The following is a 25,065-nucleotide window of genomic DNA, read 5'->3' as shown; positions in this document are numbered from 1 at the left end:
ACCATGCTAGAAGGAAACTTTTTTAAAAACAAAAGCAGGGAATAACAGTCTCCGTAAGACCAGCATAGGGAAGGAATAAAGTTAAAGTCCAGTAGTACCTTTAAGAGCAACTAGGCCCATAGCTATGGGGGGGGGGGGCTAGGCCACTCTATTAAATCCCCCCCTTCCATCTGGAGGGCCTCCAGGACCTGAGGAAAGGGAAGCAGGGGAGAGAGAGGGAGAGACTGAGAGAGATGGACAGATTCCAGCCCTGCCCTGTGGTACACAAACTGCTGGTGGGAATTCTGAACCCCAAGCAGCTGGCCCCCTGCCCATCTTGGCTGCTTCAAAGAGACGCTTCCAAAAGCAGCACCTCAGAGCAGAAGAAGAGCCTGAGCTATGCACACCCACCACGGGAGCTCCACCCTGCTGCTCTCCTCCAAATGAGTAGGCCCAGCCAGAGATGGGTATGGGGGGGAGGGGATATCAGATCCCAGTGAAAGAGGCAGACTTGCTGAGCGGCTCCCACCACATAAACCACCTCTGTGCTCCCTCCCCCCCGTTTTTGCTGCACCACCACAAGGACCCTGCTCCCTCCCTGCACTCATTGAGGGGACTGAAGGCGGCGAGCAAGAGAGTGGGAGAGACAGCTGGGGAAGGCGGGGGGGGGGGGTTGAGCCTGAGTGGTGCCCTGGCAGCATTCCCCCCCCGCTGCCGCCCGCAGTTGGATCTTGTGGCAGAGGTTTCTCGTGAATAGTTAGGGGGAGTGACCATTGCCTGGGGATGGGGGGGAGGCTGAAAGCAGAACCGAGAAGAAGCAGCCAGGCCTCACAGCCCCCCCACCAAATTTTTTATGTCCCAGGCCCCTCCACCCAAAATTTTCTAGCTATGGACCTGAGACCAACAAAGTTTTATTCAAGGTATAAGCTTTTGTGTGTACACATGCATTTCTTCAGATATACACAAAAGCTTATACCTTGAATAAAACTTTGTTGGTCTTAATGGTGCTACTGGACTCTAAATTTATTCTGTTGCTTCAGATCAACACAGCTGTCCACCTGGATCTATAAGCATAGGGAATGGTTAGGGATTTTTTTTTTTTTTTTGCACCAGTGGGAGAAGGAAACACACAGGTTCCATATAAATCACAGACCACTGTTTGCTTCATTATGCATCTTTCTTTGCCTTGACACCAAGGTTAGTAAATACAGCTCCTACAAGAGTGATAAAACTAAGGGAGAACCTTGTGCCATCCTCTTTAATTCTGTCATTCCTTCTAGTGGCTCCCTCAGCTCTTGCACTCTCTTTACCTGCTCTATATGGTGGGGGAGAAGAGCCTGCAAGCCTGCCTGTATCCCGCCATCACACACGGCAAAAATAATCACTTATGGATTAGCACTCAGAGGCTGACTGAGGTCCTGATGCCAAGCATGTTTACTTGAGAATAAGCCTGCATTAAGTTCCTCCTCTGGGAGCTGCAAAATATGTGTGAAAAAACTGCATGTGGCTCTCATGCAGTTTGGCCACCCCTGGGCTGGGCTATCTGTAGCACAGTGCCACAATTGTATCAGTATTGGTTCTTCATTTCGATATCCTTACCCATATGCTTTCAATAGGGGTTCCACTCTTAGATTTGTGGATTTCCATTCAGGTGTATATGTTGTTTACATGTAACGCTACTCTTCTGTTTCTGCTGGCTGCTTATTTTGAACAGATCACTCAGTTCCTGGATTCCAGTAATGAGTTTCATTCCACCAAATCTCAGTGATACCTATCACCTCATACTTACCTTCCAAGTTTTCAGGTTTTGAGTTCACCTTATTTGTTTCCTGTACTCTATGCATTTGTAAATTGACGTTGGAGGCCATGAGCATTACACACTGTCAGTTTTCACATCATATTTTTCTGCAAATGGCCTGGCACCTCCTTTAGCATCCTGCTTTCTCTTTTGCCACACATGTTCCCGTTTCTAGTACTTGGCTTTACTGCTTTGCTCTGGGCCTTTTCCTCCTTCCCCGGGAGAAAATGGTTTACAGCCATCCTGATCAGGCCTGCAAGACTCTTGGCAAACCTAGTCTTCCTAGTGGTTGTAAGGTGCACCACACCTTTTGCATTAATTTCCTGTCCTCCTACATTACTGCCCTCATCTGAATGGGGGGGCGGGGTGCAGCTACAATTCAACTTTAAAACAGCCGAATATCTCTTATGGGTAGTCTTTGAGCACTTAGAATTTGTCCCCTTAATACCCCTTGTGTGGCTCATAGTTGTAAAATGTTAGCAAGACTTGAAGGAATGTGAAGTTTCTCTGGATGGCCAGCCATTATCAGTAGTTAAGCATATTAACACAGCTAAATTTTGGGGAAAGCACAGAAGTTCTTGCTTTCTGGGCTAAAGACAATTTATAGGTGCTTTGTTCTTAACTGGACAAATGATTGCATGGGGCCAGTTTATCTGACCTGCTGCCGGGGTCTTGCATCCTGTAAGAGTGAAGAGATTGGCTCTAGAGAAATATGGGTTGCCTTTGATTCAAACCTTCTCAGACTTGATTGTAGTGAGCCCCACTGAGTCATGGAAAATCATTGGTCTTCCCTCTCTCTCTCGGCTTGGCTTCGCAAACGAAGATTTAAGAAGGGTGCAATAGTCCACGTCTGCTGCAAGCTCTCTGGTGGCTGACAAGACCAATGTGGGACAGGCAGGTCCGGCCACAGTGGCTGCAGGGAAAAGTCTGATTTAGGGTTGGTGCTGTAGCAGTGCGATTCTTCCTCAATCTCCTTTTGTCCTCAAGACCAGCTATGCGTGCGTTCTCAAAGGAAGAGACAGCCTGGTGGATGGTGTGCCTCCATGCTTTGCGATCTGAGGCTAGGTCAGACCACTGGTGATGGTTGATGCGACAGGTGCCAAGGGATTTCTTCAAGGAGTCCTTGTACCTCTTCTTTGGTGCCCCTCTATTTCGATAGCCGGTGGAGAGTTCGCCATACAGGGCAATCTTGGGAAGGCGGTGGTTTTCCATCCTAGAAATATGCCCTGCCCAGCGCAGCTGCGTCTTCAGCAGCAGTGCCTCGATGCTGGTCTTCCAAAATATAATTAAAATGCTTAGATTTAAAATATATGGCTTACCTTGACCGTATTGCCCTATCTGGGAACAGGAATGCTGTCTTAAAAGGAGAGAGCAGCAGTATGTTGCCCTGTGGCATTCGTGAGTGAGAATTCTATGAAAAACAACAGGTTGCTTTGCAGGCACAAACATACACACACACACACACACACCATCAGACACTTGTCAGAGGGCACAAACACTTCTTGAATAAGAAAGAGTGCAGAAATGTACCACATTCACCCTAAAGAGGGACAAAAAACTGGGTCTGGGAAAAACTTGCATCCCTCTTGCAGTTGCCCGTGTCTCCTTAGGGCCTGTCTGACCCTTTGTGACCCATTGCTCTGATTTGAATAGTGGGGACCTTTTTTCCATTTCTGTACTGCTACTGATTATTTTCAGCTGCAGATAGAAAAAGTGACCAATGAGCAAGGTGACCAATGAGCAATGTATGGAGATGCATACATGCTTCCGAGCCCAAATCAGAAGGATCTCTGCTGCTTGAATCAGAAAGCCTTAATTAACTGCCATATGAAGGGAGATCTGCATGGGGGTTTGTTTGTATGGAGCTTGAGGAAAGCCGTGGAACCATGACAGTTCTCTTCACAGATCACTGTGCATTGCCAGGATGCTCTTGCTCTCTGCCTTGAGGCTTTTGGTCTTCCTGAACAGTCCTTCAGTCTAGAGCAATCAAAATCAGTTGTCAGTTTTCCCCAACCAGCTTTCCGCTTGGGTTGTTCACGGCGACAGTTAACGACAGCAGCTCATCCGATTCCGGCCCTTCAGGGAACACATTGGTGGGTACCTGCAGTGCTTAGTATGACCTGGGGACTCTTTTGCATGTAACATTTTGAGGCCCAGAAAGAACTTGCAGATCTGAAATCTGTTCAGTAGGAAAACAAAAGGTGTTAGCATTTGCCACCTAGTGTGATGCTGCCATTGCAAAGAGCACTTACAGGGTCGGTGTACTTCGGAGCGTCAGAAAAGGCCCTGAAGGATAACTAATTGGATTGTGGGAACTGACATACAGTTTCAGCTAAGTCGAGTGTTCTCTCTGCAAAAGAGGGAAACCAGCTCACGGGCCGAAGCATTAGCCAGGCCTAGGAAGAACCAGGTTCTCCACAAGCCTCTTGAAAAGTTAATTGTCATAAGAGAGGGGTGTTGTCTTGGCATTCTTCTAACATGCTTGGAAACAGGCTTCTGCTGAGCCCAGTTGTGATGGAGATGGGGCAGTTAGTAGCCTGAATACTGAGGAACTCTTAGCAGCAATCCCATGCTGCCATTTCATGTGACTGCTAGTGTGTATTTAAACTTGATTATATCATATAGGATGAGGCTTGCTTGACTGATGTACTATTCCTCCATATGAAAAGGCAAGTCTTTTCCTTGACATGCTGGTCCTCTGTGGGCAGGAAATTTAGTTGGGGGATTCTTGCCTGCATTCTGAAGTGGTACATTCCAGACAGGCTGAGCTCTCAGCGAAGCAGTAAGCATATCTCACATGCACTTATTATGGCATCCAGGAAAATGAGTGAAAGCTGTATCTGAAGGGCAAGTAACATGATATTTTTAGATCTGGTTATTTTAATCATTTTTAATAATCTATGATTTATCTTCTTGTGGTCAGTTTGTAATAGCCTTTAGCTACATGCAATAAATGCCATTATATTGAATTATTGGACAATGCTACCACTTGCCTTTTTTCTGTCCCGAACTGCACCATTTTCAGCGTATTGAAAAGTAGCACCCAGTAGTATAGAAGTAGATAGGGTTGCTGTTTGCATTAAGGGCCTCTGGTTTTATTTTATTTATTTTTTTCGTCAATAGATTTAGATGGAGAGAGAACTCTGAGTTAATATACATGAAGAAGCTGTATCCCAAGCATAAAATGAAAGATGCATCCTAATTCTGATGGCTCAAAGTATAAATTTATTTTAATTGATAAATGGTGCCAGTGCAGGAACAAGCTTAACTCTGCAAAAATGTATTAAATGGCTGACCTGAGGGGGAGGCAACAGTGGAAGAAGAGCTAAAGGGCAGGACAATGGGTGGCTGAGCTGCCACAGCTCTTTCTGCTCAGTGCATTCATGTGAGTTCCTTCCAATGCTCTGGTGTGAGTGGGATCAGGCTAGATTTGCCAACCTCCAGTGAGGCCTGGAGTTCTCCCAGAATTGTAATGGATCAGTGTCCCTGGAGGAATTGACAGCTTTTGTGGCAGGCTCTGTGTCACCATCACACATACAAACCCCACTAAATCTCCAGGAATTTCCCAAAGTTGGCAACCCTGCGTCAGACCACTCTGTAAAAAATACTAATGCAGGGGTGGCCAAACTTGCTTAACATAAGAGCCACACAGAATAAATGTCAGATGTTTGAGAGCCACAAGACATGAATGTCAGATGTTTGAGGGAGGGAAGAAGGAAAATAGGAGGAGGAAGTGGTGGAAAGAAAGCAACTTTAAATGCATTCTCCAAGCCATTTGATGGGATGGTGGGGGCCACATGTGGGTCTCAAACTATAATGTGGCCACACATGTACTAATGTATGTTTAGGTGGATGTGGTCCCACAATATGTGGGGCAGCAAATCTATAAGGGTAAGGAGGAAAGAAAGCAGAAGCTCTGGGGGCCCAGAATTTATCACAGGAGCAGCACTCCTAGTTATGGTAATTTGAGAGTTAATTGGGCTACTTCAAGAACCTGATCTTCCATTGTGCTATGTAGGCCTGTTATCAACTTAGAGCGCCTGCTCATAATCTAATAAGGAAGATGTGTAGGTAGTGTGTGGAGCCATTCCCCTAAATTTTACCAAGACCCAAAACCCCATATGGTGCTTTCTTCTGGTGACAAGGAATAGAATGATCACATTTCTATGGGTAGCTTGTCCAGCCCAAAGATTACAAAATGTACACAGAGTATGAAAGTATTTACACCTTTATATGGTGGATTTAGTGGGTTATGGAAAGTTGTCTCCAGGATAGTAGGTAGTAGTAAGTAGGGATAGGCACAAACTGGCTCATGAGTCAAAATTCAACATGAACTTGGACCTTCCCCACATATTTACCAGACTTTTAACTATTTCAGTTCTGCTGTTTGGGGCCATTTAAACCTAACAGCTGAGCAGCATGGGTTCTGCAGCTGAGCTTTCAGATTTAAATGACTGCGAGCCATTTTACTGGTCAGTTTGAAGCAAAATCAACCAGTGAAATGGCTGCGAGCCATTTAAACCTAACAGCTGGGCAGGTCTGCCCATCAGCTGTTAGATTTGAATGGCTGTAAGCCATTAAATCTGTTGCTTTTGCTCCCCTGGGCTTCGAAGCTCGGTTCCCCCTTTGCCTCAAAGTTCTGTTCTCCCTTTCCCCCAGCAAGGGTTAAATGGCTGACAGCTAGTTAATCCTTGTTGGGGGGTGGGGGAAGGTGGAACTGAAATTGCCAGACTGGCTTGGTTTGGGGGGCTACCCTGAACTGAGTTCTTTAGTTTTGTGCCCATCCCCTGTAGTAAGTTTAACTGTCCTGAACTTTCCTCAAGGATTTCTAGGAGCTGTAGACCTGTGGCTAGAAAATACAGAATATCATGGGTACCCCTGTCAATCTGCAGGTTTCTAAAAATACTTGATAACTTTTAGACTTGATGGCATAAGATACCTGCTGAGTCCTGTGGTTCTACTTATATGAAATATAGGACTTCTCTAATATTCCATTTAGGTCCACGTGTACCTTGTATGTTTTTAAAACTCATCATTGGTTAGGATGTGTAACCCCCCTCTATCCCTTCATCAAACTAATATTGTTTGATTCCATGGATAAAGGATTGTGAAACAAATTGTTAATGTTAAGCATGCACAAGGTAAATGTTTCCAGCTACATCTCCTTTTTGATTATTGCTGGGTTGGAGGTGGGGGAAACATGGGACTTCCTCCCTTCTGAAAAGTATCCTGCTTTCTCCATGTGCCTTGAAGTTCTTGTTATCCTTATCACTGGTTCACCCTTCTAACTCCTGCTTTGATTTCCTGAGGCTATGAGATCTGTAGGAACAACTTTGCATTATGCAACAGGGAAGCAAAAGATACACATACAGACAGTGGTATGAGTCCGTTTGCAGAGCTGCATTTCTAGGCTGAGAGTTGTCAGAAACTAAGAAGCATATAAAATATTAAAAGTAAAAATTAAATATAAAACTATTGAAACCTGATCTTCCAACTTAAGCTGTGTTCTTTGCAAACCTGTTCAGTTAAAATGATTTTACAGTACGTTTGGAATATACTTGGACATAGCGAGTCTCCAGGAAGAAAAGGCTAGCATAATTGGGGGCTGCCTGTACCGAGAAAGCCGTGTCCTTGAAGAATGAACTTGATGGGTGCAGATACTATAACAGATTATGCTCTGAAATTGATCTTAAGAGTTCGTAAATTGGCATAGGGAAGGACACAGTCTCTGGATGTGTTTCCACTTTTGTGCTGTGACCTAGAAAGGACTCCAGATTCAGGGCTGGGTATACTCTGTACAGAGTCTCTGTCAAGGATGTATTCTGTGCTTAAGATTTCTGTGCTTAAATGATTTTGCGTATGTTTTCTTCTTCACCATTCTTCAGTGGTGGTGAAGAATGAAATAAATCTTATGTCAGGTCTAGGGAACAGTGGAAGACTCAGAACACATCCCTTGCACAACCTCCCAAGGACCCATTTTAGTCTGCAGACATTGAAGATGCTGGTGTTAACATGTTTCCAAACTCTTCTTTAGCAGAAAAGTAGCAGAATTCTTGAGAAACCAAACTTGGTGTCGGATCCCAGTGCAAACTGATTGCTCATACAATCTACTTAAGTGCAGTCAGATCTTTGAAAGCATACCCTGAGACTCCCAGCTTTATATTAAGTTATGACCAATGCTCCCTCTAAGCCATGAAGTCTTGTGAGCAAAAATTCTACTTTGTGAGCTACTGGCATTAAAGTTGTGAACTTCGACATTAGTTTGCTCTGGGGCCATTTTTTCTGAGCTAAGACAAAACTGTGTGAGCCGGAGGCTAAAAACCTGTGAGCTAGCTCACACTAACTCTGCTTAGAGGGAACACTGGTTATGACTATGGAAAATAAGCTTGAGTGTGAAGCTTTAGAAGGTGGGGCGAAAGAAGTTGTGTTTCCAGTGCTCATGGAACAGCTCATAATTGGCCGCACATTGTTCCTTCTTCCCTTTGACAGAAGCAAAAGAAATTATTCAAGTGTGCATAAGAACTTAATCTGCATGCTTCACAAAGGCTGCAAAATTCCATTTTTTTTTCTTGGCTGAAGGTTCAAGTTTGCTCATGAAGCTCATGCATTCCAAGCCCTATTCAAGTTTCCCTGTTGTTGATTGGCAGGAGTAATTTCAGACAGGTTCAGAGTGGTAAATGTGCCAGCATAGAAAGTGCAAGTAAAACTGTTCTGTAACCTCTGCAATGTCAGAGGAGGAGCTCCAGCCCTTTATATAAAGGTGAGCCCTATGTTCAGAAGGTAGCAGCAGCAGTCTTAGGTTTGCAGCGGTTTGTTTTCTGTGTCACTAACCCTCAAATCAGATGTAATGCTTGACTGGTATATAAAATGTGCTAAAATGCTAACGTTTATTTCGGAATTGTTAAGATTATATCTGCACAAAAGCAGATTATTAATAAATGGCAGTGGGGAGTGATACTGTCTTCTTCCATGTTTGGATTTTGCAGCTGTAAAAATAGTTTCACCCACCTGGGGAGAGTGAGTGGAGGATGCTTCCTTCTCTCCCCCCCTTAACCCGCCATGTATGTTTCATGCTATCCCCATGGGAGATGCCGTTGCTTTCATCTCTGAAGATCTGCCTCCCAAAAAAGTGAAGGTTTTATAACCTAGATCAAACACATCACATCAGTTAGAAATAGATCAGAAGCTGCATCTACATGTGGGATCACGAGATGATTTTCCTCCTGTGGGACCGCCTCTCTTCAGTGCATTTCTCTTGCTCCGTAGCCCAGTAAATAAATGAATCAGGAAACTAACTGTATTTAGCAGATTTTACACTCTCTTCCTCCCCACCTTCCCCATAGACATTTTGGGGAGTAGGTTGTTAAGCTTTCTTCCCTATTTAAATGTAGTTAAGTTTCAGAGGGGTATTCTGCCAATACAGTAAATGAGGTTGGAAGGCTAAGCAGTTTAACAGCATCATTTCTTGAGAATATGGTTGCATTATTGTTAACTTATATATAAAGACTAAGTTATGTGTGGCTCTGAAATGGGAAGAAGCAGGAAAAGAAATGAAGGATAGAAATCAATAAGGTGAGAGGGTTTATTTGGGAGAGGAAGAAGTGAAGGAACTGGCAAAAAGCCATCAAATGCTACAGATATTTGGATAATTCTGGTCAGGATTGAATTAACAAGCTTTAAAAGTATATATTATCAAGCAGAATGACTTGCTTTTCAGTGGAATTTTCTGAGAGCATGAGTTAAAGTAATTCTATCCCACCCCTTTTCTGATTTTTTAAAGAACCTCCTTAAAGCTTGGCATATATCTGCTATCTTATCACCTGGAAAATAGTGCACTATATTATTAGTTAGAAGGAAACAAAATACTACTTTCAGTTTCTCAAAAAAGTAAGAAAACAAAATGATCATATATGCCACGCCACAGAATAAGTGCGTCAGAAGTTGAAAGTGCCTAATTCATGTCCACGTAATTGTGGCAGCAGACCTGATCTGAGTCAATGTAGAAATCGTATGATAAATTGTTTAGCTGGAAAATGAAGATGCAGGATAATTAAGAAATCGCATTGGTGTTGTCCGGTGTAGAAAGTCTATGGGGGTGTCAAACATGCAGTTCATAGGCCAGATCACGCCCCTGGAGGGCTCCTATCAGTCCCGCGAGCAATTCACTCTCCTCTGCTGCCTTCTTCCTCTCTTGCTTCCTTCTGTGTCGCAGCTTGTTTTGCCAGGCTTGCTCAGTCACACAGGAGCTACAGAGCAAAGTCTCAGAACAGCTTACAATCTCCTTTCCTTCCTCTCCCCACAACAGAGCCGCCCTGAGCCCGCCTTTTGGTGGGGGAGGGCGGGATATAAAAATAAAATTTATTATTATTATTATTATTCTGTGAGGTAGGTGGGACTGAGAGAGCTCTTGAGAGAACTGTGGCTAGCCCAAGGTCACCTAGCAGTTGCATGTGTAGGAGTGGGAAATTAAACCCGGTTCTCCAGATTAGAGTTTGCCACTCTTAACCACTACACCAAACAGGCTCTGAGTGGTTTGCAAAATATCCATGTTCCATGAGGGAAGGGTTGAAGGGGTTAGCCCTCATGAGGAACGGCATATAGCTGAGTCGTTGGCATATAATTCATGTTCCGCTCATGGGGAGGATCTTAATCAGAAGAGAAGAGAATGGAAAATAAATATGTTCATAAGTAGGCTTGGCTTTTTCTTAAAAAAAAAAAAACTTAGCCCTCCTAATCAGCAACTTCATTTTTTCCCATTGAATTTGATGAGAAGGGATAACATTCAAACTGTTCTTCAGCATGGTTCTCAAGGTTTGGGAAGGACTTTCCTAAAGAGAGATGAACAGTTGCTAGAAGAGGTACAGGGCTCTTTCCTATACCTCTCCCCTGCTTAGCTTCTTTGAATCTTGGTTCGGTCAACCCTTGCCCTTTCAGTCTTGCTGGAGGGCTGTGGGCTGCTATAATATTTGTCAGCAGACCTGCTCCGTGATTTAGCTCGCTGGAATGAATCTATTCTTTTCCAGGCTGTGTGTCAGAATTCCCTTAATGATATGCTTCTAGTTTGTATAGTTTTCCTAATCCCCCTGTCTCCAGTGTTTATAAGTGGCGGACTCTAATCTGGAGGACCGAGTTTGACTCCCCACTCCTCCAATATGAAGTCTGCTGGCTGACCTTGGGCCAGTCATGGTTCTCTGAGCTCTCAGCGCCACCTGCCTCACAAGATGACTGTTGGGGGGGGGGAGGAAGGGAAAGAGATTGTAAGCTGCTTTGAGATTCCTTTAAGGTAAAGGAAAGCAGGGTATAAAAAACCCAACTTTTCTGGAGATCCTTTCTCTTGGGCCTGGAGCGAATGAATACACTATGAGCTAGTCTGCTGTAAAAAGTTCAGTGTGGTTTTCTTTCTTTTTTTGGCTTGAATAGATAATGATGGAGAGAGAGAGAGAGTCTTACTTTCTAGTGCTCTGTGTACCAAAATCTCTGAGGCTTTAAAGTCCAAGGAAGGCAGCAGTGGGGAAATATTGTGCCCTCTCAGTTCTCAAGGAAGGTGAGTCTGGATAGCAGCTTTCCTTATGTTCTAACTGAAAAGCTTTGGAGGAGCCAAAGCAGATCTCCAGGCTTTTAAAAAAATACAACCACCACATTTCCCGTGTGCGAGGTTTTTTTTGTTTTGTTTTGTTTTTTGGTGACTGCTTTTCTGCTGCTGTTCAAGGAACAATTTACAGGTCCTTGGAGTACTCACTTGCAAATAACGAGGCTTAGTGGAATACTTTTGTCATTTTCCTAGTGGCCAAATTGCTCCTGATTTGAGAATTCTACATGAAGAGCTGTCTTCTTGCAGATTGTGTTATATTAGAGCCCCTCCCCCTCCAAGTAATGCGGAGCTGTTTATAGGAGCTCCTTTCTGTCTGCAACTAACTGCTGAGATTAAGTGTTCTTGAATATTGCCCCATCCCCTAACCAGATGCTTTCATTTCAGCAAAGCAGGACATAAGGTTAATGAAGCACCAAAGCTAGGAGTAGGAAGCGTGTCAGTTGTATGGTATGTTTTCAGTGCGGGTACTATTCACGTCCTACATGTGGAATTACCTGTGCCATCTTTCATACCTGATCCTCTAAGGATGTCAAGGACTGAACACATCTTTGTAACAACTGCCAAGACCAATCTAATTGTTGATGCATTGTATCCAGCATCCTTTCTCTGACAGCGGCCCTCTGTGGCTTCTCTGGCATTTTTCCCATGCCATTTTTCTCCTAGGCCCCTTTAATTCAATAGATGGCATAATCTCAGCTAAGAGCTCCTGGTCTTTTCTTATCCAGGTGTCCAAAGCAGTCACTGAGCTGAACCTGCAGGATTTTCAGCTTCCAAAAAAAATTCCTTCTCACAGCCATTTATCATGTTTGCTGTCAACAGCAGCCCTGAGAAAGAGAGAAGCCACTCTTTATATTCCCATGTGACAAATGGAGGATAGTGGATAAGAAGAAGGGTGCTCTTGAGGCCCCACAAACTATTCCCATGCAATGGAAAGGTGTGAAGCACAGAACTATATTATCTTAATCTTTATGGCTAAATTTTTTAGGACTCACCAAATATTATTTAATCTAAAATATTCTTCTGTAGTACTTCCTGAAGAGATTACTTAGATAATTACAACAGCCCTGCAAGGTAGATCACTATTGTTAATACTGTTGTTAACACCCACTTCACACACACATTGCAGATGGGCCCTGGGGTTGAGAGGTAACAGCTTGCCTTAAACCCATCGAAGAAACTTGAAGTGAGATTTGAATTTGGCACAACTTATTTCTCACACTTTGCTACTGCACTGCACAAAATACCGTCTTATGATAGGTTGCTGGGGTAGGTTGCGGATAATTAATACAGTGGAAGGTGCAGGATTAGATCATTAACTTTATCTCAGTGGTTGTAGTTATATTGGGCTTTTAAAAAAACAATAGCCTCTGTGAGTTTAGCAAAGAACACTTGACACTTCCATTGAAAATGAATCTTTGCCATGTAGGCTGCCGTCAATGCTAGAGATGCCCTGTCAAGGTTCAGAGGGGGATCCCCAGCCTTTCCAGTGCTTTATTATTATGGTTCACTAGCAGGCAAAAGGCACATAAATGGAGAAATATCAGTCTTGCTCCCTGTTTGACAAATGATTTGAAAAAGCTGCATACGGGTGTGTATTCCAATCTATCAAGTCAAAATATACCCTCAAAATGCCTTATTTCAGCATCCCAAAGATATCTGGGATTTTTTGGGAAAACCAGAAATAAATCCCCCCCCCCCCCCAAATTCTGGACATATTTGGGGTAGATCCACAAAACAGCAGAGAGGCTGGAGCGCATTGCTCTCGTCTCTCAGCTATTTGTCAGGCTTTCTCCTGCAGTCCCTTTAAAGTTTAAAGAGTCCTTAGAAGCCAGCCCAAGGATCAGTTTAGCCTGCAGGGAGCAGAATGCCAGCCCAAACCTCAGCTGAGCTAGCAGGAAGCAGAGCACTCCCTGCCGGGTCAGTTTTGGGCCAGCTTCTCCTGCAGCTTCGTTTAAACAGGGCTGCAGGAGAAGTTGGTCCAAAGATCAGCTGAGCCCACAGGGAGACTGCTTGCCATGGATCAGGTGTTTGTCAAGCTGTCTTCTGCAGTCCCTTTAAACACCACCTGTTTAAAGGGAATGTAGTAGAAAGCTAAAAAAAACTGCTGACATGAAGCAATCTGTTGCCCGTCAGGTTTTTTTTTTTTTTTACAGCTTTGCCGCCACTCCCCCATCCCCTTTTTCTCCCCTTCTTCTCAGTAGGTGTGAACTCCTCACTCTTCTAATAAATCAAGCACTGGGGTGGGCCCATGAGCTCTTCGCCATGGCCAGAAATCCATTTTTGGTTTGTGACAAGTAATCTCAGCAGTTATGTTGAAACCCCCTGGGGTGGCTCAAATGTTCAGAGGTAGAGATTCCACACAGCATCTCTGCGTGTTAAGTGCTGTCCAGTCACTTTCAGTTTACGGCAGCCCTATGAATTAATGACCTCCAAAACATTCAATCAACCCGTTTCAGGTTAGATCTTCCTCTTTTCTTGTTGTCTTCAACTTTTCCTAGTGTTATTGCCTTTTCCAGTGTCTTCTCATAATGTGATCAAAGTACAGTAGCTTCAGTTTAGTCACTTTAGCGTCTAGAGTTAGTTGAGGCTTGATTTGGTCTAGAACCTACTTCATCTAGCTGTTGGCAAATTAATTCATCATCAATCAGGATTCTTCTTGCGTACCCAAAACTCCCTGATTTCTTACGATGCTGAATCTTTATGTTTATTTTTCATTCATTCAAGCTAGAGTACCATGGCAGTCTCTTTAGTACATCAGCCAATGGTATTTTCAAGAATCATAAGCAACCTATCACTCTGTCTTACAATCATCTTGGGTGTTTATGCAGGCTGTCTTCTTATAGGGATGGGTCTTGGTATCTTCAGACCAAAGCCATAACACTGTATCCTACCAAGGTCCTTGCCACCATTCTGATTTTTCTTTCTCTGGCTTGTCTTCTCCTGTGGTTTTGGGGAGCGGGTGAAGAGCTGGACATGAAAGTGCTTCAGTTGTGTTTTTTCTAGCTTCTTCCTGGTGGGGAGAGATGGGAAGAAGAAAGCAGATGGTTCTTCGAAAGGCGTTTGTGCCAGCCTCTTTTTAACCTCCTGGTTGCAGGCAGATTGTCAACCCTTCCAGTTCCTTGCTGGATCCCCAGGTTGCTGTGATGGCTCAAGAACTGTGTGAGTTCTGTTACTGGACTCTTTTGTGTTTGTTTCTTTTTAGTCTCCTCCCCCACGGTTGGCAAGCCCTACAAATGTAACTATTGCGGCCGCAGCTACAAGCAGCAAAGCACGTTGGAAGAGCACAAAGAACGCTGTCACAACTACCTGCAGAGTCTTAACACTGAACCACAGTCGCTGGCTGGCCAGCAAGGTAAGTCTAGTGTCATGCTGCAGCAGACAAGCCCAATCAGGATTGGTGTTAGGATTTGCTGTCCCAATCACATACTGGAATGCAAAATCATTATGCTGTTGGTATATGTACTTCAGAGGGCCCTGTCCCTGACCTGTTCTTATGCTACATTCCCTGTAGAGAGCTGCCCTGTTTCAAGAGCAGGCTGCTTATTGGTAATGGGGACCAGAATCCCATTCCTAGGCCAGGTAAATAGTACTGGGATCTGGTGGCTAGGAAATGGGAGGCTGGTAATCAAGAGAGCACAAGCGTGAAAAAAAAAATTCTAAATTGTTAATTAGATGATCATATTCTAGAGCAGTGGTTCTCAACCTTTTTTGTGTTATGCTAAGTATGTGTATTAAGTTCTGTGTGTTAAATACCTGATTGGCTGTCATATAGAGGATGGTGGAGAATTGTTTTCTGTTGCCCCAGAAGGTTGGACCAGAACCAGTGGGTTGAAATTAAATCTAAAGAGTTCTAGATAAACATTAGAACTTCCTGACAGAGTGGTTCCTCAGTGGAACAGGCTTCCTCAGGAGGTGGTGGGCTCTCCTCTTTCTTTGGAGGATTTTAAGCAGAGGCTAGATGGCCATCTGACAGCAATGCTGACTCTGTGAATTAGGCAGATCATGAGAAGCAGGGCAGGGAGGGTTGCATCAGTGCTTGTAGCCCTTTCTTACACATCTGGGGAAATGCTGTTTGCCACTTTGGGATCAGTCAGCAATTTTTCTCCAGGCCAGTTTTGGCAAGGGATCCTGGAGGTTTTTGCCATCTTCTGGGCATAGAGCAGGGCCCACTGGGGATGTATATGTAGGGGTAGGTATTTGTGAAGTTTCTGCCTTGTGCAGGGGGTTGGACTAGATGACCCTGGAGGTCATTTCCAACTCTATGATTGTATGTTCCAGCACTTTCTCAAAACACTTGGGTTCTACCATGATAGAAAGAAAAAGCCTACTTTTCCCAAGAGGGTCATTTGCAGGACTTCTATTATATTTATCATTTATGATAAATTTTATGTACATAAAAATTGTAGAAGCACAATGGTTAATCCCTCGCAGGTAGAGTCAACAGGAAGTAGCACATCAGAGACACTTGCTGATGGGCATCAGGAATGGGAGATTAGGAGGAAACACCCAGTTTCTTCAAGGTTATTACTAACCAATGCTCCCTCTAAGGCAGGGGTGTCAAACTCATTTGTTAGGAGGGCCAGATCTGACATAAATTGGACTTTGTGGTGCTGAGCCATGCGTGTCCTAATATGTAATGCCAGATAGAGGAGATACACTCTTTATAAAGGACACAGGCAAACACAACTGAAAATATTTTTTAACTTAAAATACAAACACACTTCAAACTCTTGCAATATTTTGCTTAAAACAAAAAGTTAGGGGAATAGTGGGATTTTGCAATGCAATTAAAAAAAATCAAGGAAAAGCACAAGGATCACACAGCAGAAAACTAAAAATATAAAATGCTCTCAGCCTGGGAAAACATGAAATGGCAAGGCATTGCAAGCTTCTCTCCCCCCTCCCCCCCACTCCCTGGGTCTACTCAGATTAGCAATGGCTCTCCAGTGTAATAGCCCCCTTAGTCTGTGAATTCCCAAGTCAGAGTACTCACTAGGCACTAGTCCCCATATCTATTAAGAGACAAAGCTGACTTAGAGCATCTACGCTTGATTTGCAAGGACATAACTCCAGGAAGCTTCAGCTGTCCATAGGAACACTGGGAAGTTAAACCTCTCCATTGAAACAAAGTTGCAAGGAAAACGTGGAGTGGATTTCCCATTCCAGTCTGCTCTGCCCATAGGCCTCAGTGGGAAATCTATTCTGCATTTTCTCTGCAGCTCTGCTTCTGCTTTAGCCTCTGCAAAGAGAAGGCAGAAGGGGCTGGAAACATCAGCAGCATTAAAGCTTTGCAGGGTGGGGACAGGAGTGGTGAGGGGGGAGAAGAGAGCCCGTGAGCCTGATTGAAGCCCTCCAGGGGCCAGTTTGGCCCATGGGCCACATGTTTGACACTCTTGCTTTAAGGTGTGGAGTCTTGTGAGCAAAAATTGCGCTTCATGAGCTACTGGCATCAAAGTTCTGAGCAAGTGATTTAGCTGCTGCACAAATTAGTTTGCTCTGAGGCCATCCTTCCTGAGCTAAGACAAAAATGTGTGAGCCAGAGACTAAAGAATTGTGAGCTAGCTCACACTAACTCAGCTTAGAGGGAACACTGCTACTAACATGCTACCCTGACCTGGATAGCCCAGGCAAGCTCAATCTTGGAAGCTAAGCAGGGTCAACTCTGGCAAGTACTTGAATGGGGGACCTCCCTGAAATACAGAGCCCAGAAGCAGGGGCAGGCTGCATTCAGCCACCTCTCTGAATATCCTCCATGCCCCCCAGTAAGGGTCTGTCACCAGAGGTTGCCAATGCCATGACTTCCAGGTGCACACTCACGCACACAGACACACACACATAAAAGCACAAAAACAAGGTTACTAACACGCCAAAACATCACAGATGGATAATCTGTGGCAGGCAGGGTTGGCAGGAGATGGCATGTAACACTTTTATGTGAACGTAGGGTGAATTCTTAGTAATTGCTATGAAAATGCTGCTTACCACCTAGACTATTCTGTGTCCCATCAGTGGCACGCATACCACTGGTTGAGAATCACTGTTCTAGAGGAATGGGTTGGATCAAAATTAGAATGGGGAGTCCATTCTCTCCTCAACAGTTTTGCTGTGTGGGTTCCCCCCCCCCCCCAGCAAGTTCCTTATCAGCATCATGCATCATCAATAGTCCTAGGTCTTTTCTAGGGAAGAGATGGGATGAAAATAGCCAAAACCAAGCACGAGTTTCGTTTTCTTGCTAGGTGACGAGATGCGAGACTTGGAGATGGTGCCAGACTCCATGCTTCACTCCTCAGCCGACCGGCCTGCCTTCATTGACCGACTGGCAAATAGCATCACCAAACGAAAACGCTCCACACCTCAGAAATTCGTGGGTAAGGCGTTTCGTCTGGATTCCCAGAGATAGTGACAGAACAGTGAGGCAGCTGTTTCCATCTGTGAAGTGTAAGGCCTTTTGGAGTGTCCTTCTCAAGAAGGTTTTTGGCCTCTGTTCTTTTAACACCTCTCTCTGCTGGAACACAAGGAAGTAGTCCAATGAGTGTCACAGCCAACAGTGAAATGGTAGTAACCACAATTATACTATTTGATAGCCATTTTGTTTCTCTAAAATTTCTGCTGTTAAAGAGATTTGGCCATGTTTGGACCAGAAAAAAACAGTACTAGATTGTAACAACGTTTGAGTTCAGTGGGACTTTTAAAACCAATAAAATTTAATTCTGGGCATAAGCTTTATGCTTAAACCTAGAATTAAACTTTGTTGGCCTTAAAGGTGTCACTGGACTCAAAATTTGTTCTTTTACTTCAGACCAGCACAGCTACCCACCTGAATACTAGAATGTGACAGATATTAGAAATCAATACATAAATGTTTACAAAACAGAGTCACAACCCCCTTGAGCCAGTTAAAGTAAATTTGAAACAATTGTCTAGCATGTCATAATACATTACTCCATTTTTGAAGAATTTACCTGCTGCTGAGAAGAATAAACTATTCTCCACCCCACATCAGTGGTCTTGAAATGCAGTCCTGTACAAAAATTTCAGTGATGTCAGCTAATGATCACATCATCCAAGGGTTTTCTTTGCAGGTTTCCTGTCCAAATATTCCCCCCACATGACCTTTTTCTCTTGTGTTCTTACTGTTTCAAACTCAGACTTTAGACTATAGGTGTAAGTTTTCATTTCCATACCTTCTATCCTTCACCCTAGGAGAGAAGCAGATGCGGTTTGGCCTCTCTGAAGTGGCATTTGATGTCAACTCCAGCTTTGAAAAGGACGTGGAGATGGTGTCTGCCCACCACCCCATGGACCCTGGCTTTGGTGGTTCGCTGTCATTTGTGGGGGCAGAACACTTGCGCCCCCTCAGGCTCCCGCCCACAAACTGCATCTCTGAGATCACGCCTGTTATCAGTTCTGTCTACACTCAAATCCAGCCCTTGCCAGGTCGGCTGGAAATAGCAGGAAGCCGAGAAACTGCTGAAGGCCATGAGGACCTCCCCGACGGGACGCAGATCGTGTACCGGGCATCGCGGGAGCCAAGCATGGTATCACCTAGCAATGGCTGCCAAGATTCCACAGACACTGAGAGCATCCATGAGGAGAGGAGCTCACAGCAGCCGCTGCTGCCGGGCATTGGGAACTGCACCAGCAGCCGGCAGAGTCCGGCCTACGCCAAAGAGGACCTGAAACTACAGGAGGGCATCATCCCCACCACTACTCGGTCAACTCCTAGCTCAGCCAAAGAAGCCCTGCGTGTGGTGAATGATGAAGGGGAACAGGTAAAAGCCTTCAAATGCGAGCACTGCCGGATCTTGTTCCTGGACCACGTCATGTTCACCATCCACATGGGCTGTCATGGCTTCAGAGACCCTTTTGAATGCAACATCTGTGGCTATCACAGCCAAGACCGGTACGAGTTCTCCTCTCACATAGTGCGAGGAGAGCATAAAGTAGGCTAACCCCAAATTCTCTTCCCTGTTGTCCCTCTTCCTTAGAAATCTCCCTCCCCGTCTCTAGTGCTCCATCCTAGTTGGGTATGGAACTGTTTTGTTTCTTTTATAACTCCTTTGCACTGACTTTGGCTAAAAAAGAGAAATATTAAAAAAAAAAACTAACTAAAATCCATCAAACTTGAGACGGGGAGGAGCTCATATTGATTTGCCTTTTTCTATGCTGTGTTATTTAAATATTGTTAACTGATTCTAAGAGTTGTTCCTTTTAATTCTCTCCCCTGTTGTAGTTATTTATTAATCTTTATTTTGTTTGTAACCCTTTTCCCTTAAAGTCATTTTGCCAGGGACTTTCTCCACTGAGGGACGCGTGAGCCTCTGCAAAGTCTTTGTGTCTTTTGAGGTCTAAGTCTCTTCTTCCTCCTCCATTTAAAGTTTGTTTGGGCTATGTTTGGTTTCAGTTCAGGTGTCTCAGTCAATCCATCATGTTAAGACATCAAGAACCTCAGATCAGGTGCTAAACTATTAAAGAACTTCCCCCCACCATTTGAGGGGTAGGAAAGCAGCAACTTGTGCTAGCTCAAGTTGATGTCAGGATGAACCAGATATGCCCTCTTTTCTGGGTGCTTGTGTGTCCTGCTAGGAATTCTGTGATCCCCCCCACAATCACCATTTGAGGGGCTCAGAAGCTGCAACTTGTGCTAGCCCAAGGTGATTTCAGGATGAACCACATATGCCCTCTTTTCTGGGTGTTTGTGCATCCTGCTAGGAATTCTGCGATCCCAATAACTCAATACCTCTGTGCTTCTGCTTACGACAGCTTGTAACTGAAATGTGCTATCTTCCTCTATTGGGGCATTGAAGGTGTATGGCAGATTTGTAACCAGTAAAGATGAAGGAGCTGCGGTGCCACCTAAGTTGAAGGAAGGTGGTGAGCATTTTGTATGTGAAATCTGCCAGGGTGCTGCCTTTACGTACTCAAATCAAGAACTAGTGTTCAGAAAGCAAATGCTGTTCCCAGGATGCAATAAAGGAACTTTAGCATCTTCTCGGTAAGACTGTGTTCTGCTTCCCAGCTATTAGGAATTTGGGATGCTGCCCTGCCCAAGCTCATGCTTCTCTCCATTAGTGTTATTGAAAGCTAACCTTCTCTGAGCTTCCTTCTGTTGGCTCTAAAAAAGCCATTCTTGCTAGAATTCTTAGAAGGTGCAAGTCTCCCCCATTGGAGCAGCTTTCCACTTGACTGCTTTCCAAAAGCATGCAGCTTCCTTTAGGATGAATAAACAAGCGTGACCCTGTTGTCCAGGATGTAATCCCAAAGAGACATCTCTGAGGAATTTTCAGTTGGAGGGAGGAAAGATGCTAGCTACGGTCTCTGTGGGATTAACCCAACAGCCTCCCTAGTAGCAAGTAGAACTAGGACAGTCCTCCAGAGGTGGGAATATGAGCCCTGCTTCTTCCTCTTATACCTGTACCTGGTTTTATCTCTGTATGTAGTCAGTTTCCCCAGAATTGTTTTCCACTGAGCGGCTTGGGCTTTGACTACATAGCTTCCCCCCACCACAGTGAATGTGACTGCCTCTGTCTGCTGTGACTCTTCAGATAGTCTGTAAGCCTTGTTGATCTGTAGTCAGGAAGCAACTCTTTTTTTTTTTACCCACTTGTGAGATCACAGCCAGAAGACTTGCATCTGTGGCAAAGCAGATTGATCATTTACAACCAGGAGTGTATGCTTTACAATATCACCTAACTTCTTTTAAGAAGAATCTCTCCACCCTGGATTAGAGAGGTGAATCTCTTTTTAGGCCGGTTTGCTTCAACAGCCTAGAAAGAGTGGCAGAGAACAGCTGTCCCAGTTTCCTTATAGGACATATTGTGGGAAGGGCAGCCAGCTTGCCTTGATGCGGTTTCAGTAGGGAACTCTTGCCCTGCTCTGTGTATTCAGTGTCTTAAAGCCGCAGTAAAGGGCTGAAACTTCCATTCCGTAGCTTGGTTGAAGATGACTCTTGTTAGTGGACTGCAAAGGAAGTTGGTAACTTCACTTGTCAGGTTTATGCAGTCATTCCTATCAGCCAAGACACACCAACTGCATATTTCCAAAAGCTGTGGTTCCGCCCCCCCCCCCCCCTTGGTAGTGCAATTTAAAAAACAACAACACAGAAATCCTGCTGGTACTTTCTCTTAAGAGTATAGTAGTATTTGCCAAATACGTTATGGCAAAATAACTTGGGAGTTTTGCCTTTCTCCAAGGATTGGTCAACTGTCTCAGAGCCTGACTCTTCTTGGCTCTGGAAAGCGGGAGATAAGCTGCCTCTCTGATCTTAGTTGGGCAGAGACCAGGACAAGGAGGCTCTTGATTTTTACACAAATGCCCGTAATGCATAAAAATAACTTGCTCAACAGCAACCCAGTAAACTGTTTCCTTGTGGGATAAACCAAAGGCTGTTCTTTTTTCTACAAAAGAAAGAAAGAAAACCTCAAGTTAGAACACTTTGTTTGTTCCCTTTTATTGTTTTGAGATGTGGAACAGTGATGTTTTAGAGTTTGTTTGTTTTTTTAAAGGCCAGGCAAAGGTGCTTAGGTGGAAAGGTCTTGTCAGATGGGACATTTAGGAGAAGTATTCAAGGCACTGAGGGGGGTGGGGTGCCTTTCTTTAAATAGTTGCCCACTATTACCACACTTTAGAGGTAGGAGCTCTTAGCCATTCTGGTACAAAACTGCCTCCCCCCAGTTCTCTTTTTCTTGATTTTAGCATATGCATGGGATCCTTATAGGCTCTGAAGGCCTTTTGAATTGGTCCAGCAATGTGTAGTGTAGCTTCAGCAGATGATGGGAGGATGGGATGTTACAATCCTTGTCATTCTGATTACCACTGTGCGATACAAATGAATTACACTGGGAGACTTTGCCAAATTGCTAAGGGGGCAGCATAGACATCCAATTCTTGTCTTTCAGTGACGGCTAAACTTCTAAATCCCTGAAGTTCTCCAGGCCCAAAGGATTTTTTTTAAAAGCACTTGCCTTTCCTGTTGATGTCCCTATAAAATATTCAGCACTTCTTATGACTGTTGCAGCTAAAGAGTCTGCTCACATGATCTGCTTTTCCCCAAAAACAATTTCCATGATTTAGATGCTCATTAAAATGTGCTGTGCAAATTATTTGGCAAAAGGAATAGGCCACTGGCAGCTGAAAGAATATTGGTTCTGGGAATTCTTTGGGGAGAGAAGGGAGGCTTCTCCTAGTGACTGGCAGACAAGATTGTGTGAACGTCCTTAGACTCCGTACTTTAGAATGGTTTTTTGACCTGGTTATTCTAAAGGGGTTTGGATTTGTCCACTGCAGATCATGCAACATGAAGGTTTAATTCAGATTCTCACAAGTAGTTTGGTGACAGAATTGTGTAATGAATGAACTAGAGATGATGTTCAAGATGTTCCATTTGTGTCCCCAGAAATCTGAGAGAGCAAATCTATTAAGTTGCTTCCCATGTTGCTCCAAAAGACATGGGTGGGCTCTCAGGAAGACTTCTCTAAAGACATGTAAGAACATCAGAAATCTAATTCTTACTATTATGATTACTTGTAATAACCTCAACGCTGATTTCCAACATGCTGCTTGCCAAATAATGTCTTTGGCCCGCCCTATGAGTGACCATCATTTTTTTAAATGCAACTTCAGAGAACAGCTATTCAGGGGGCAGCTCTAAAGACAGGACTTTACATTGCACTTTGAGCCTGTTTGTAGAGTTTCCCCTAGAAAAGTTGCAGGGTTGCACCAGCACTGTGATGTGAATGCCCACAGAGGCCAAATGCCACAGTGGAACTGGATCTCTAGAAGATGCATATCTTCATATCCAACCAGACCTATGTTTTATTACATATGGAAGCAGCCCACAGAAAAGCTGTTGTATACAGAGTGACTCTATGCCTAGAGAGAAAATGCAGATACTCCCAGTATATCACAAGCAGATCTTCCTGTCAAACCTCAATTTTTCTTTAGGCTCATGCGACTGTATGGACTCCTAGTCATGTCACTTATGCTGTGGCTGTGAGATCCTTGACCCAGTATGAATAAAACCAAGAGGATATTCTTTTTCTGTAATACCAGAGCAAAAGAAAAAGGGGCATTGATGAAATCCTTCAGCCAAACTTAAGAACTGTCCAGTCTTGCAAGGAAGAGGTGTGATTTTCTGCCTAGGCAAAAAAAAAAAAAGAGCTCATTAACTCTGCAATCCTAAACAGAGTTTATACCCTTCTAAAACCACTGACTTCAATGGATTAGATGGGTGTAACTCTGCTTATTACTGCAGTGTAAATCTATGTAGCCAGTCTTCTCAGTGGAACTGGAAATAAGGCATAGAGCAACAGTTCTATCTGCCGTCTTTCCACTTCATACACCAGGGGCTAAAGTGAGATACGGACTCTTAATAGCAACAACAACAAAAAAGGGTTTAGCTTGAAAACTTGAGGTTGCTTGAGAGAATACCAAGAACATGGAGTGAATTTCACTTACATCTCTCATTTTGACTTCCAGATTTCTAGAAATGAACTTCAGTTCCCTTATGTTTTCCATGTGAGAGTTTTCCCTGGGTCCCATAGACAAAGTTCTGTTGTCTCCTTGTCAGTGCAGAGACTAATATTGTTGTCAAAGAAACTGTGTAAAATGTAAAGCAGTTGCCCTGGTGCATTTTGGAAGAAACAGAGGCTATGTATCAGCTTTCCTGAGACATAATGTTGCAAAGAGAATGTACCTGCAGTTGTCATTACATTTTTTTACACAAGTTTTTTTCCCCTGACAATAGTATAAATCTGCCACAAGAAAATCAGCTTTCACAGTTGGGATACTGACTTCATGAAAGCCAAAGATGGCGCTTGGGTGCTTGGCTTAAGTTGATAGCCACGCTGAGAAACAAAGCATCCACAGTGTCATTTTTACAGCTGGTTTTTAAATGAGAAAGGAAAAAAAGTTACCCCTTTGTGCCTCCATAACAAAACCCACATTCAGAATTTTGCTGCTTCCTGTTTTTAGTGGGAATAGACATGCTCTCTGTAGGAATTTTTTTTTTTTTTTGGGGGGGGGGGCGCGGGTTTGGGGTTTTTTAAAATCGGAAATATTGGGTGGTTCTGGAGCAGAATGTCGGCATCCAGAACATCACTATTAAACCCTGTTTACTGCACTGTGGAATGGTACGACTCTATTAACCCTGCTTCTGTTATGAATCAGGGAACAATTATCCTGTTTTGGACTTCACACCATACCTCCTGCTCTCCCCTTTGGTGAAAACAAAAACAGGCCTGTTTTTAGAGAAACAAAACTCTGAAATTTCTAAGAAAAAACAGTGTTCCGTTTTATTTTTTGCTTTCATCTATATGAAGAGCCTAAAAAAAAGTAGGAATTTTGTAAAACTCCAAGTCTCTTTAACTTGTGTAAATATATATATTTTTTAACCAGATGTATGAAGAACAAAAGAAAGATGTGCAATATCCCCAACCCGCTACAATATTCTTCTCTTTCTAACAAGCTTTCATTTGTATATTGTTATTGGACTTGCTGGTGTCTTTTTCCCCCTTTTTTTCTTTGGTGGGGTTAAACTCGCTTTTAAATGAAAGAAAAACCTCTTACTGCAAAAGCTTTTTTGTATCTGTAATATATTGTAAGTACATATTTGTGTAATGGAGATTATACTACTGTTAAGTTTTGTACTGTACTGGCTGAAGGTCTGTTATAAATAAACATGAGTAATTTAACAGTC

At 43.7% G+C, this 25,065-nt stretch overlaps 1 protein-coding gene across 10 annotated transcripts in view; it reads left to right on the top strand.

Moving 5' to 3' along the window:
* IKZF4 (IKAROS family zinc finger 4) overlaps nucleotides 1–25,065 on the top strand; it is an 81,172-nt gene extending 56,107 nt beyond the window's left edge. For 8 of the 10 annotated variants that reach the window (XM_060252044.1, XM_060252043.1, XM_060252046.1 and 5 more), the window contains 3 exons: nucleotides 14,572–14,721; nucleotides 17,606–17,737; nucleotides 18,573–25,065. In XM_060252044.1, coding sequence (XP_060108027.1) covers nucleotides 14,572–14,721; nucleotides 17,606–17,737; nucleotides 18,573–19,321 — 1,031 coding nt within the window. In that variant the 3' untranslated portion in view covers nucleotides 19,322–25,065. The remainder of the gene's footprint in view (nucleotides 1–14,571; nucleotides 14,722–17,605; nucleotides 17,738–18,572) is intronic. The other 2 variants (XM_060252047.1, XM_060252042.1) reach the window with 1 other exon arrangement.

Source organism: Heteronotia binoei, chromosome 13 (assembly GCF_032191835.1).
Source record: "Heteronotia binoei isolate CCM8104 ecotype False Entrance Well chromosome 13, APGP_CSIRO_Hbin_v1, whole genome shotgun sequence".
Taxonomy (NCBI): domain Eukaryota; kingdom Metazoa; phylum Chordata; class Lepidosauria; order Squamata; family Gekkonidae; genus Heteronotia; species Heteronotia binoei.
Note: the sequence above shows the minus strand (reverse complement) of the source record. Positions and strands in the feature narration are given on the sequence as shown.